At 38.8% G+C, this 15231-nt stretch overlaps 1 protein-coding gene across 1 annotated transcript in view; it reads right to left on the bottom strand.

Annotated features, from left to right (window-relative positions):
- Nucleotides 1-15231, bottom strand: part of GUCY1A2 (guanylate cyclase 1 soluble subunit alpha 2) — a 136192-nt gene that overhangs the window by 56656 nt on the left and 64305 nt on the right. Inside the window, exon 5 of the mRNA XM_032678916.1 lies at nucleotides 2022-2507. Within this exon, the coding sequence (XP_032534807.1) occupies nucleotides 2022-2507 (486 nt within the window). The remainder of the gene's footprint in view (nucleotides 1-2021; nucleotides 2508-15231) is intronic.

Below are 15231 nucleotides of genomic sequence, written 5' to 3'. Positions count from 1 at the left end.
AGGATTTGGGGAGGAGAAAAAAAGTACACACAGCCAAAGTACATGCTGCCTTGCTCATATGTGGGCTGTAGTGGGAAGCAAGGGAGGCTCAGGGGACATGGAGGAGATAAGGAAAATCCAGGATGAAAGGATCTGAGAAGGAACCACCTATATTAAGGCAGTATCAGTCAAGAAACAGTTTTAGAGGTGTAAGCCATTCTTCCAAAGAAAAACAGGTTTTATTGATACCTTTGCTCATAAACTTGCATGGCAGTCTCCACATGGGAGTGCTTATTCCTTTTTTTGAATGCATATATCTTATCTTGACTAACTCAGTAATGATCTTTTTTCACTGATCGGGACAGTATTTTCATACAGTAACATCATTCTGTCTAAAGCAGCACAAAACTAGGTGAAAGGCAGAAAGCTATGGTCTAAATGATATAATATTCATGACCTTCCATAAATATCCCTTCCTAGTGTTCTCACAGGATTCAACCAACCTTACTTGTAGTCTGGTCAGAGAGTTTTGCATACTGTATATCCTATTCCCTTGCAACCATAGTTTTCAACAAAGAATGTTCTGAATATCTCAGAACAGCTAAAATTAATCACCTGGGAACACAGTGACTATGTGAAGCATGTGAACACACATCATGTGAAGCAGGGTCACTCCTGACTGTGGGTCAGAAGTTCTACAAGTCCTGTTCTCAGAGATGGGTCATAATCCAGTGCAGCAACACCAGACTCATACAAACTGAGATTAAACTTCCCATCTGTTTTTGACTGTATCGCTGTAACAATCATCTAATGAGGGTTGGTATCTTCCCTTGCAGTCCTCTCCTAACACAGTCTTTGGCTTCTGAGCATTACTAATACAAACCCCTAGCCCAGGAGCACAAAACCTATTTACAGTGTGATCATTTACTTTGGTATATTGCCCTACCAATCTTTATCTATACCATTTTCAGTTCTATCTGTAGTACATATTGTAACTTTTCAGCCATGATTATTATTTATGTGTGTAATAATTACTTTTCAATTCCTTTTAAAGTGTGTTAGAGGCGAAAAATGAAAGGGACAGCACTCTTGTGAGACCTTTTCTCTACAGCCTATCAACAAATACTCTATGAAACATTTTGAAAACTGTTAGTTTGCAAACCTCAGAGAGAATAAAAAAAGTCAATATACGATTTTGCAACACGGTTTTTTCTTTTGTGCATTAAGATATAAAAAGAAATTTGCTCTATTTCTCCTGTCTCAAAATTAAAGGCATTCCATATACAAAACACGTTGTAGATTTCACAGGATAGTTACACAGATAGTATCTTCACTGCATTTATTAAATTGTACCTCCCCTCTTTTTTTCTCTCAAATACATAATGGGCACCAGATCCACTCAAAAGAAGTGAAGATGATGTGGTCTCTAACAGGACCACCATGTGTGACATCTCCTTTTCTGCAGAGTAGTAAAGGAGCATGGCACACCAGTGCTAAGTCCCATTCATTACATTTGCTGTGTATGGACATCTGCTGTCCTCTTCTTGTTTTTCAGTGGAAGTTGAAGTTTCTTACAACAATTTTTTCAGTGAATGCTTTGCTCTTTATGGAAAATTTTAATTCTTTCAGAAGAAAGGTAAGTGCCTAAACTCTAAACCATTCACGTTTCAGCTGAAACTGAGTGTCTCTCAGGAGCTGCAGGGGCTAAGATTCATCACTGTGCGCTTCTTCATCTTTAGGATGATGTGGTTGATGTGTCATCTAAAGGAAACCAGGCTATAATACAGGAGATGCATGTTTCTGTAGGAAAATGGGAATATGAGGCCCATATTCCCATGGGAGCACCATGGTTACAGTTTCACATTAAAGTATTTGATTTTCAATGGGCACATTTCAGATTTGGGGTTTTTCTCACATAAAACAAAACTATTGTCTTCATATTTTTATGAAATATGAGTGAAAGTCTGCAATTTAGGAAGAAAGCTACTGAGATTTTTTTCCTGTCTCAGTTTCCATTGCTAACTTAGGACTTGAGCTATTACCTTATAGATGTCCAGGAATCCGCACTGATGGTCAAACCGCGTGTAGAGCTCGTTCAGCATGCTGATGACCTGCATGGGCGTGCACTGAGCACAGATGGCAGTGAAGCCAACAATGTCTGAGAAGAGCATGGTGACATCATCAAACTTCCTGGCCTGAACCTGCTGCCCCTGCCACAATTGCTGAGCCACTTCTTCAGGGAAAATAGAAATAAGGAGATCTACTGTCTTCTTTTTCTCCTCTTCCAGGGCTTGGTGTGTACATTCTAGTGTTGCCTTCAGCTTATCCATTCGTTTTTTCAAGCCATCCTGTGCCTTTGCTTGTTCCCCAACCAATATGACATCACGAGTAGCATCATGGATAGGTATGTCTGAAAGATGGAGGCCTCGGCCCATCAGTTCATCCAGCTTATCCACACATGGGGAACCAAGAAACAAAATCGAATTTGATTCTGGTACATGAATCATTTGTCCTTTAATTTCCATCACCTGCAAAATAAAAAAAGTTCAGAAAAGGAGAAAAATTAGCTGACAGATGTGGATCCTCATTCTACTTTCCCCATCTTTCCCTTTCAGCTAAAATGATAAACACAAACTGTAGCATCTTATACAGAAGCCTCTTACACTCACCTATTCAAGCAATGAGACTCAGAGACTACGCACCAAACTGAGTCAGAAAATGGCCTATACTGACACAAAAGTATTCTCAAATCAGATATTGGATTCTATTTGTAACCAATTAAATAGGAAAGCAACCACAATAACATGTATTCTCAGAGTGCTGTCTAAATAACGCTTCTGGAATGTACCTGGCATTAAAAGCAAATTCCAGGGTTGCTCCTTCTCTGTTATTTTGCTATAAACCATAAAAGGCACAAAATTAAAGCAAAATTACAACTATCTGAAAGCAGGTTAGTGAAATGGTGAAGCACCATTTTTCAGCAAAGCATCTCTTAAAAGTAAATTGTGGCCATTTTATAGAGGAATCAAAGAAAAACATGTAAGAAACAACGCTATAAACTAATAAATGTCATGGAAAAAGAGTTCTAGTGCTCCTATTTTTTATTTCCCTTCTCATTCATGCAGCAGAGTTGAAGACTGACATTCTGTTAGAATCTGTAGATTTGTATTTGCAAAATAGTAGAAGGAACAGTAGGAAAGGCACAGCAGATGGTTCATCACACTGGTTTATAGGTTTTGCGTGTGTCTGCTAAATGGCTAGATGCTGTCCAGGGGTTGATATCAATGACGCCACGGATTGTTACCTCTTGCTCTGTGATTGCAGTCAGGCACAAAAATACCAGACTCAAATGGACATTGAAAGCTAAATTAAATCAGACAAACTACGTCTTTGAAAATATAGCCTGCCATAGCCTCTGCCATGCAAAACAATCATTATTAATGTTTTCATTCCAGGAGTACACACAGACCAGGGCAGTGTTGTCCTAGGTGATCTAAAAAACCCATAGTCCTTACCCCAAGGATGTCATAGTCAAAACAAACACAACACACAAACCTTATGCAACTAGAGAACAGTGTGAAGAACCATAATGTCCTATATCTATGTTTTTCTATTCCACACAATCCCTTGAAATAAAAAGTTCTCCTCCTGACACCCTTTTTTTTTCACTGTGTAGGCGTTCACACACTGTCATATGATTCACTTTATCATTTAATCCTCCTTCCATCCATAACCCTACCAAGTAAAATAGGAAAACCTCAATCACAGAATCCAGAGGTGACTGTAATGATGTTGTGATTTAAGTGTCCAGAGGCCTGGAAGTTCCTGCTGAGCTGACAGCTAGCCCTATGTGGTACTTTCCATGTTTGCGGGAGATAGTAGGAAGCTCCTGTTTCTATTAGGGTTTTTTTTACATCAGATAATATGCTGTCAGTGCGGATTCTACTGTCAACATGGGAACTGAGACTATCCTGTCCCCATCCCCTCTGCCTACGCTGCTAGCAACCCAACAGATGTAGTTTCTGATGTCAGCCAGGGAACTCAGCAGGTGAAAGTAAATGCAAGTAATTAAAATTGTCACATTTTCTAATTTATGTCCCCACGCACCTACTAATATTTACACTTCTAAGCTTTGTTTCCTCAGCTTTGTTCTGGGACATTCATCTCTGTGAGAAAGCTAGTCAGCTACCTAGATGGGCAGATTTAATGCTCCAAGGCTAACTGTTCTTTTTCTTCTTTTGAAACATATGGCTTCCTGCTCAAAACATAAGGGAAATGGGTGCTTTCTTCATGCATGCAGCCTCATACTTTCAAAAGGGCAGATGCAAAATTGTTTTAACTCTGAAGTATAAGTTGCCAAATGTGAAATACATGGTACAGCATTTCTAAATTCTCTTCTTATTTTGTTCTCCTTTGTCAGAGAGTTTTCTGTTTGTAGAACTTCTCTCTCGTACAAAATAAATATATTTCATATTAGCAGTTCTCTCTTCCACCTCCAGGTGAAAATAGGGTATCATCTCAGGAGGAGAGAGCGTGACCACAGACCCTGGCTGAGCCAGTCTGGCGTGGGGGTGGGCTGCTTGTCAGCAAAGCAAGGCACCTGGCTTGGAGTCGTGCTTCTCCTGCTAACCTGCTGTGAGACTAGAAGAAAATTAATGCATCCCTCTGTTCTCCTGCTTTGCCTTTGTCAATTTGAGGTGTTAAACTCTTTGATGTGATCTCTGTTTGCGCTAATATACTGTACCAACCTTCCCCAGGTGGATTTTTCTCAGGAAACACTGACTGAGTAAATAATGTACAAAACAGGCACTCTGGAGTCCTCTGCTCTGCTTTTGGGTAACTCCAGGCAAATTAACAACCCTGAGTGCTTATTTGGCCCTTCAGCACAGCAGGAACAATGCTATTGACCACCCTATAAAACACTTCAAGACTTACGTGTGAGAAGCAATAGAAGACAGACTATTCTATAAAATGCCTAAATAATAATCTGTTCTGCCCAAGTGAGCCAAGCTCCTGCTTCAATAAGGTTGAAGAGTTCTAGAACACTTTTAGAAACTTTTGCATAGATATTCTCCCTACACAACTGATTAGCTTCCTAAAACTGCCTAAAGGTTCAGTGCTACTTCAGCTTTATCCTCTGAATATTACTATCATTTTCTCTGCTTAACAGGAATTGTTGATGCTTCCTATCACTCCTTTCATGTTACATTACTGATTCTAATATTCTGCTCTCTTTGATGATTGATGGGTAGTTTTAGAAAATGGCCTGCCAGTCTCTTCAAGTTGCCAAATCAGGGGACAGGGTAGCAGATGCAAAGCTTCCCCAGTTTGCTTGGGGAGAAACAGTTAGGTCTTGTAAAGCACAACAGTAGAGAAGACCTAAGACTGTATCACTCTTCCAAGTTGCTGCAAAGCCCCTTCCTTTCCAAAGAAGTTTCTGAGATGATACAGACTCCTTCTAACAGACTTCAGTCTGCAACTGTTATCCAGGTGAACCTCTGTCTCTTTTCTTTGGTTTCTCTTGCCTCTTGGATTCTTCTTTGTATCTTAAAGTACAGCTGATGATATAGGACATTGAGTTTGCCTGAAGCTTGCCATGCTTCTGGGCACCTCCCCAGAGCTGGACTGCTTCACACATGGACCATAAGCCTACATCATCCAGCTTTCTTTTAAGCAAGGAAAGATCGAAACATTTCTGTCTTTAGTTGTATTTAATTACTGCTATATTTCATTGCCTTCCTGTCTCTTTAATTATGTTCTCACTGAGTAAAATAAGAATAATTCTACCATTTTCAGAGGACATTCTCCTGATCTACAGTGCTATTAAGACAACACTTTGAAATGAGCAATTACACACCATATTTTACAGTATTATGTTGCTGTGAAATGATGGTGCAGCCTAAGTAGCTCTGGGACAAAAAACAAAAAATCTATCACTGATTTTCACTGCAAACCCACTGCAGTGAAAGGAGAGAAAACAGTTCCTGATTCTTAGGAATTCTTCAGCCTCTCTCCCCAAGGAGAAAATCCGACAGACTCTAAAGCTGCTGTTTCAGAACATGAAAGAGTCTCCTACTGAGCAGTGCCCCAACAGCTACCTCATGACCCTGAGATTAGCTCAGTTGGTTAGAGTATGGTGCTAATAACACCAGGATTATGGGTTTGATTCCTGTATGGGCCATTCACTTAAGAGTTGGACTCGATGATCCTTGTAGGTCCCTTCCAACTCAGAATATCCCATGAAATTAGGGACACAATATCCAATGCTCTGCACACACTCTGGATGCAAGCCACCCTAGGATCAAAAGCTTATGAAACAAACGCCAACTCCACAGCCTAGTCTTGAAGGAAAAACACAGGGACAACATTTTTTGCACTGAGGAAGGATACTTCTCTGTACAAATATGTGTATTTTGGAATACTGACAGAGAGAAGGTATACGCATCTCCTGGAAAATATTAAGGGAAATATGAGATGGCATCCTTGAGAAATAATTGGGGGGCTAAAAAATAATTTTCTTTCTCATTAGGCCAGACCATATTTTCTGCAGCCTCTTCAATCTACAAATTTTAATGGAACTGCTGCTTTTACTTTGATCAGTGCATAATCCTTCCCAAATTGTGATTATAGTCTTCTTTTTTAGTTCTACTTATTGGGAGTAGGTTAAGAAACTTACAGTGCTAGGCCACACTTTCATAAAGTTACACATGCATGCTTGACTTCATACAATGAACAAATTCAATAAGAAAAAACAACTCTCCTTCCTTAACAGGCCCACAGATATTTAGAGGATGGAAAGACTGGGGTAAAATCAGCTTATGACAAATCAACCTGGACACCATCATCATTTCAAGGTACAAAGAGTATATGCTGACTTTTAGAAAGGTGGTCCAGCTGCTAGCCTAAATTTTAAAACTGGATTCACTTCTTTGAATGTCCTAGGATACACGGCAGTGTCTCAGGAACATTTACAGCAAGGTATTTCAAAATATTTAGGGATTTAGGGTATTTTGTGAACACTCCACAAGGCAACAATACACTTCCAGAAAGAAATGCAATGACTCTGCTTTTAATGTTTCCATGACACATCTAAAAGGGCTGCAGGTATGATGGACAACACTGTAATTAAAAAAAAAAATCTCTTAAATTGGAAAAATGGGCTAAAACCATTATTCAAAACAAAGGCAATTAATATGCTTAGGCAGAAATAATCAAATGGAAAAAGTACAGGCAGGCTAACTGTTCCTAAGAAGGTGGCCCTGAGTCCACAGAGTGGAACAAATGAATGTAAGCCAACTTGTCATGCTGTCATTAAGAAAGAAAACACCATAAATGACTATGTAAGCATGAATAGAGCTTGCAAAACACAGGAAGTAATCCTTATGCTCTGACCACCAGTGTTCAGGCCCCAGATGGGCAAATCTGTTCCTGTTTAGTATAACAAAGAGGTGGATTGATTGAGAGTCTGTTGAAGAGCAAGCAATGAATGTGATGAAAGGTCTAAAAAACATGACCTACAAAAAAAATTGAAAATTTTTGATGGTTTACCACAAAGAGGAAAAATCCAAGGGTAGACATACGAAACTCTTCAAATACACTTAGAGCTAATGCAAAGAGATCAGACTCTTCTACAAATCCAGTGGCAAAAGCTTTGCAGAAAAGGACTCGGTGGTCAGTGGACACCAAATTGAATGTAATCCAGCAATGGACCCTTGAGTCAAAGGCTAAGAATACTCTAGGCTCCATTAGCCCACTAGGTGGTGGGAAGTGATCTTTCACTTCTGCTTGGAACTAGTGAGGCCACACCTGGAGTACTGTGTCCATTTCTAGTATCCCCAGTATGAGAGACACATGGACATGCTGAAGAGAACCCAGCAAAGGTCAATAAACATGATTAGGGGACTGGAAGATCTCTCCTATTAAGAAAGGCTCCAGGTCTGGGTGGCTGGGACCGGTCCTGGCTTCCAGGCCCTGCCTCTCCACACTGCTGACTCCTACGGCTCCTAGCACTCTGGGAGCCCTGGCCCCTTCTGTACCCTGAGAGCATCCAGAAAAGATTTTACTTAAAACACCTGTCAGAGTTCAAGGACCATCTGGACAATGGTCTTGGCCATATGGTTTAGTTTTAGGTAGCCCTGTGAGAAGTAAGGAGTGGGACTCAATGGTCCTTATGGGTGTCTTTCAACTCAAGATATTCTATGATTTTTTTTGTTTTCCTTTCACTGCAAAACCTATTTAATCCCTTAAGACTGATTTCTGGTTGCACACACTTTGATTAGTATGCTAGATTTTTAGGTATTAACAATATATCTCTCTGCTGCTTTATTACAAAACCAGGATACCCTGTGCAGACATTCAGCTTCCCACCTTCCTGCAGCAACACAGAGATACAAACGTACAGCATCAACATTAAAAAAAATCTGTTTGTTTAGGTCAGGAGCAGAGCAGTGAAAACAATTTTTGGGGAAATGCCCATTTCTTTAGAATCACGGAGTCATAGAATGGTTAGGGTTGGAAGGGACCGCAAAAATCATCTAATTCCAACCCCCCTGCCACAGGCAGGGACACCTTTCACTAGATCATGTTGTTCAGGGCCCCATTCAGCCTGGTCTTGAAAACTTCCAGGGATGGCGCACCCACAGCCTCTCTAGGTAACAAGTTCAAGATCTGCGAACTATGAAACTGGTGGTAGCAATAAATATGCTCCAAACAGGAGATCCCCAAGCCACACACTTGAATTAATTTTGCATTTCAACCAAAGCAAAATGCATTTTTGTATTTATGACTCCACCACAGTTTGATTACAACATATCGGTCAAAGTGTAAAGGAAATTTCCCATATTTAATATTCTCTCTGTGTTTATGAAAGACAAATTAAAGAGATTCAATTTACAATAAAAGTTTGTTAAACATCTGGTTAAAAATAAATGCTATATATATTTACATAATCAAATCTCTATCTCATGCCTGTACAAACCTTTATAATTGATAAATATTATTTGTCAGTTTGTTAAAGACAGGTATTTTTATTTATTTCTATCAATGTCAACAAGCAAGACTACAGAGGAATGCGTCAGTATGCTGAAGGAAGTGGAAAGGCTCCCTTTTTGCACAGTGTTATTACTTTTTGGATTAGTTCCTATTGTCTTCACCATAAGATTTGTGCAAGTGCATGAATCAGTCTTGCACCTAACCCTTCAACTAGTAGTGTTCACCTCCTAGCAACAGCTTCTCCTTTGAACGTGATCTGTTCCAGCTGCCTGAGATGACCTGCTAGCAGAAAGTACTCAGTCATTATGTGATATTTCTCGCTAAGTATTTTTATTTCTCAGATCCAGGTTCATTCATTTTTTTGTGGAAATTGGTTTTTACCAAAATGCAGTGAAATGGTTAAATGAGTATATATGTTTATTCATGAGAACAGCAGGCAAAGAGCAGCAGAAGCAGCTTTCCCCTTTGAACTGTGCAGAACAGATATATATATATATAGCAACCATTAGGAGATGCAACATTTTATCACTAACCTAGGTATCTTAAAATTGCTGTGATTAAAAGATCTCTTAGCCCATGCACTAGCTAGTTTGCAGAATTTTTCTCCTTTAGGACTTACACAGTGCAACTCTTTTCCTATTTCGTCTTAAGTATATAAATCTGTTCCAAATTCCTGCCAGCTCCACAACAAGGAAACTGATGAGAATTGGAGTCCTCTGTTGATATTTTTACTTTGCTTTTTTTTTTATTACCCCATATGTCAAGTACTTTTGCAGCTTTGATAAAAGACTCTATCATTAGATTTTGATATTGGGATTAATCAATTCTGATCTCTTGGTGCAGTGCAAATTTTCCAAACACCATGAGAAGAAATTTCTTCTTTTCCCAGTCCAACCATTCTTAAGTTAGATATAATTAGAAAGAGCCATTCTACCTCTCACTGAAGTAATTGAAAATATATCCAGCTGGTTTAAGTGGGAACTCTACCAGAACTCTAAAATGAAATTTTCTTTAAAAATCTTTCTTTAAAAAGTTGCATTTATTTCAGTATGTTCAACACGATACATTACAGCATTAGGAGACCTTTCATCAATACCTTTCTATAAACTAGCATATTTGACATGTTCCAGTAAAAGACAATCTTCATGTGGAGTCTCTTACAGGCTATGTTAGCATTCTGAACTTAGGAAGAATGCATTGGCCTCGTTTAGTAGTCTCAGGTTAAGAGTGTCATTTTTAACCAATTCCACTGTGTATTTATTTTACAACCCATCAAGAAATAAAAAGCAAACAAAAACCCTAAAACGCCTTTAACTTCATTATAAATAGAACACATAGAGTGTGAGAGGGAACAGCCAGATGTAGTTAGTATTTTCATATTTCTGTGTGCATTAAAATATCTGTTTAACCTCTATTTTCTTCACTGCATCTAATTAATTTTTCCTTGAAATAACAACAAAGAAAATGAAATATGAAGGTAGAAGGTGATATTTTAAAAACAAAACATGGTCAGTTTCTGTTGCCTTGAATTATTCTAGCACAAATTGAAAAAAGAAGTTAAGCAGGCTTCTTCAATGACCCAGGCTGACAAGAAATATGAAGTTATTCCCAAGTTCTTAGCTGCTCACCACTGCTGCAGGGGGGCTACCAAAGCTTGAAGGGAGTGTGGAGGGATGGACAAGGGTGAGTGTGGATGCAAACAGGAGGCCCAGCTGTTACAGCAAAGAAGGACAAGGGAAGTGATCAGTCTAAAAATGTTGAGAACTGCTGCCTCAGGAAGCTCCCCACCCAGCATGCAGATTCCAGTTCTCAGATACCTCAGGGGAGTTTGTAAAATTTTTCAGGACTTGCTGTGGGTAGGCAGATCACAAGCCAGCCAGCCCCAGCAATCACAGGACTGCCTTAGCAGTGCTCTGCCTCGGCTGAAGCACCCTGCTGAGAAGCAGAAAATATTTGCTCAGGCACAGCATGATGCTAACACAGCCACCTTGCTTTTGGATCAGGGCCAGCTTACCCATGACAGACTGAGAGGCTGAGTGGAGCTAATGAAAAGCTCTCTGTACACACATCAACAGGATCAACTCCAACCAATTTCTGCAAATACTGACCTGAAGCTAATTTGAAGCTGTGAATTCCCTAAAGGGCAGAGCACTTAATGAGCTCCCCGATTTTTCAGCATTTTGACTCCTACAGTTCATTGAGTATTAAAGCTTTTACACCTAAAATCCAGATTTCAAAAGTCAGTTTTAAGAACAATATCTAGATGCCTTTCAAAATTTCACTCTTTGTATATTTACTCACTTTGTAAGAGTCAGAAGGAGGAGAGAAAGTAGAGAATTCAGGAGTGGTTAAGGACTGGAAGAAGTGTAGTCAGGTGTTTTTAAGATTTGGTTATATTTATCATTATCCTACTCTGATTTGATTGGTAATAAATTAAACTAATTTTAACAAGTCAAGTCTATTTTGCCCATCACAGCAATTGGCAAGTGCTCTCTCCCTGTGTTTATCTCAACCCACAAGCCTTTTGTCATATTTTCTCTCCCCTGTGCAGCTGAGGAGGGGAGTGATGAAGCGGCTTTGATGAGCACTGGGCATCCAGCCAGAGTCAACCACCATGACATGCAAGGGTGTTACTGTAGAAATACAGACCCCTAATGCTGTCCTTAGCTGTAATTCAACAGTGTGTTTTTTGTGGTGTCATGGGTAGGCTTTCCCCATGGACTGTCCCCTCTCAGTCCCTCCTGGGGTTATTAAGGACCTTGCCTGACACTTGGTCAGCAGGAGCAGGGGAGTTTCATGATGCTCTTGCTTCAATACCTCCTGAAAGAAAAAGGGAGACTGCCTAGACTGTCCCATGAAAATGATCCTATGAAAAGAGCCAAAAAGAAAACACTCCGTGGAAATGAGCTTATCTTAGTTTTTTCAGGTTTAACTGGAAATCTGCAGCCTCTGGGGTGACAATTCACCATAAGACTAAGTTTGATTGAGCATCTGTAGCACTTACTTCCTCCAGCACGTGTTTTCACTAGTTGTACTGCATTTTTATTTATTTGGCTTTACATGGCCAGTCATTGCCTCATGCATTTCATTTCCATGCACTGACTCTCATAAATAATCACTTCCTTCAGCACAAGTCATGATCTTGGATTCAACAAGCAGTGAGACTGCTGTGGGGCCTAGTAATACACGTTACGTATACGTGTGTGACGTTACATTATTTTGCACTGATACCAGATATTGCTAGAGTGCTGTAGTGTAGTGTAATATGTAAGTTTTTCCTACACATTTACACTGGAAATCCACTGTTTTGAGTATTATCACTTTATGTTTCCTAGCACTCAAACTAACACGAACACAAAACCCAGGAATCTTTCCCTAGTTTTCAAATATAACTTGCAATATTTGGCTACACATGGTGTCCTCAGAATGTTTTATTTTTATTGCATTATTTTTCATAATCTTTTACTAAATTATCAAGAGTATAGAGAGCACTTCAAGGAATATTAAATGTTATTGCATTATCAAGGTAATGATTCTATGAAATAAAATTCTCATCCTCAAAATTACACTGGTTGCTATGCTGAGAATACAGAATATTGGGTCTCAGCTTCTCATGTGTGATTACATGATTGATTTATAAAGTTAAAAAAGTTAAAATAACCCAATTCTCCCAAATAATTTATTCTTGCACAGTATTCCATCATCCTAATAATAATAAAAAAATGACAGTAAAACTTAGCAGTTCTTAATCGCACTGCAACAGTCTTTTGATTTAAATCAATGGGATTATTCACAGATCAGCTGATTTCTTTAAAAGACAAAACCATTCTTGTATTTGCCAAGGAAATGAGAGAAAATGATGATGATTACCCAGCTTCAGGTAAGAATGGCACAAAAAAGCAGACAGATGATTGCCTATTTCTGTGTTAAGACACAAATTCTCTCAGAAGACAGTATGATGTCTTATGTTTAAATAAGTTTTCCAGTTGCTTTAAAAATGTATGGCTCTCCAGGAGGGATGCTCTTGAGCTGTACCAATGAAAAGGCCTAATCTGAAGTTGCATGAAGCTAATGGGTAGGCTGTTTCTGAGGGCAGCATGCTCTAGGACACAGGGTCACGAATGAGTGGAAAATCCCTTCTTTCTCAAATGATAGAAACACATTTATCTTTTGTTGTAAGAAACAAAAGATTCTAGGCTATATCTACTAACATATACATGTATACATTGTATCAGTTTATTATAATAAATGGAAACAGTCTGGCATAAACAACTCTCTGATGACATTTGTGATTTCTCAGTCGTAGCTAAACAGTGTAACTAGCCATTTTCCCCAGTTTCTTCCCACACGTTTGTTAAAGGAAATAACATCCCTTGCTCAAGAAGAAAGAAAATAAGGTATTGTTTACCAAACCTCATTTTGATGTATTAGTGACTTGTGAAAAGATGGAAAAATTAAATCTTTTTCTCTCCTGTTTTGGTTGATGGCACCTCAGTCAATCTAAAACACCTCTGTATTTCACACACAATAACCCAACTGAAGTATGTTAAATGACCACAGATTACCAAGGTATGTCAATTACTTTGAAGTCCCCAGAGTAAAATTCCTGACATAGTGAAATAAATGGATAAACATCCAACTTCATATGTGGAGAACTCCACTGCAGCTGTTTTTTATGCTCTGAAATTATGTACTATATGAACACTGATGATCATATATAAAATACAGTCTCTGCTTATTGTAAAGTTTCACAACATTTTAATGCTTATATTTCACAAAAGCAATTAATAATTAAAGTCAAGAGAAAAGTTAAATTAAAGCTTATTCTGTGAAAACTTTCCAGAGATCACCGTCCATATGCCCAGACCTGTCTTGCTAACTTCAAATGACTAACTGCCTAAATTCTGCAGAGCTCAGTCAGATCTCAGAGTTTCATGTGTGTAAATCACCAAAGTCAGGAAAACTGTCTTGGATTCACAGAAGAGAAAATGACAATATTGCTGCCTCACAGTGCCTAAACATTTAACCTGTTTTATCACAATATTCTTGTTACAGAACTTAAAATTTCTGATTTTGTATTACAATCAGATCACACAAGACACGAAAAATTTCAGAGATGCAAGATTGTTTCAAATGTTTTAGTAACAGAATAAATCTTCCAGCAATAACTCTTAACACTGAAGTTAATTAGTGAAACAACCTCTAAAATAATTCTTCTGGAATGAGAATTGAAATTTGTCAATGTGAAGAATTCTGGACATACCTTTCCACTGGATATTCTTTATCAAACCTAACTGGCATACTGCTAACCAAAACTGTTGCTAATTGCAACACCAAAGCAATTTCCCACTCTTTGTCTTCATTTTGACGTCTGTACACCTACCCAGGTAACATCAGACCATATTTTTCTTAGTTAGACTAGTAAATGCTGTATGTTATGCTTTCTCACACTGCTACTGTGCTATTACTCTCATTAAACAACCAATTCCGAACAGCCTGTCTTTGGCAAACTGCATCAGCTTTATACATTAATTGAGTAGCCCAGCTGAATTACTAACACAGAAATAATGATTTTCCTTTGCTTATTCACACATCAACCTTGGAATAGAACATATTCTTTTTAAAAAGAGGTTAATAGTGTACTTTTGTACTGGCACAGTGATAACACTACAAGTACAGCACTAAATTTGTTGTGTTAGTCTAAACTATGGTCCTTCTGCTCTCCTACCTTCTCTCTGCTGTTGACCAAAATCAGATAGCCCAGGTTGAATCACCAGGGTGGCTGATGTACTTTGTGAGTCATGCTTTTATGGGGGGGGCTGGAGGTGGTTTGGGAGGTTTGTTTGGTTTAGCTTTTTTGTTTGGTTGATTTTGCTGTGGGTTTTTTTCTGAGAGCTATCTTGAGGAAGTCTAAAAGGGTTCTGCTTGAGGTGAGGAGGAAGAGATCAGGATTTCAAAATGACCTAGCTAGAAAGCTAAATATCCCACATGGGATGCTAATGACAAAATCAAACTGGGAGCTCAGAAACAGCAAAAGCAGATCCCTCTCATTTAAGCAGCTTTGCTATGAGAGGTTCTCAGCTTTGTTTCAGTGCAGCTAATTCTTGTTTTTCCATAATCTGTTTCTGATTTAGCCACTAATTCCTTTCCCTTTCTTATAAAAACAGATGGAGAACTCTTTGACAGGATGACTATCATTAGTCTTTGTTCAACAGTGGGAATAAAGGGTTTTTACTGTGGCCTGTAGCATTATGGGTTTCC

This window comes from Chiroxiphia lanceolata, chromosome 2, assembly GCF_009829145.1.
Source record: "Chiroxiphia lanceolata isolate bChiLan1 chromosome 2, bChiLan1.pri, whole genome shotgun sequence".
Lineage (NCBI taxonomy): Eukaryota > Metazoa > Chordata > Aves > Passeriformes > Pipridae > Chiroxiphia > Chiroxiphia lanceolata.
This window is presented reverse-complemented; position numbering and strand designations above follow the sequence as displayed.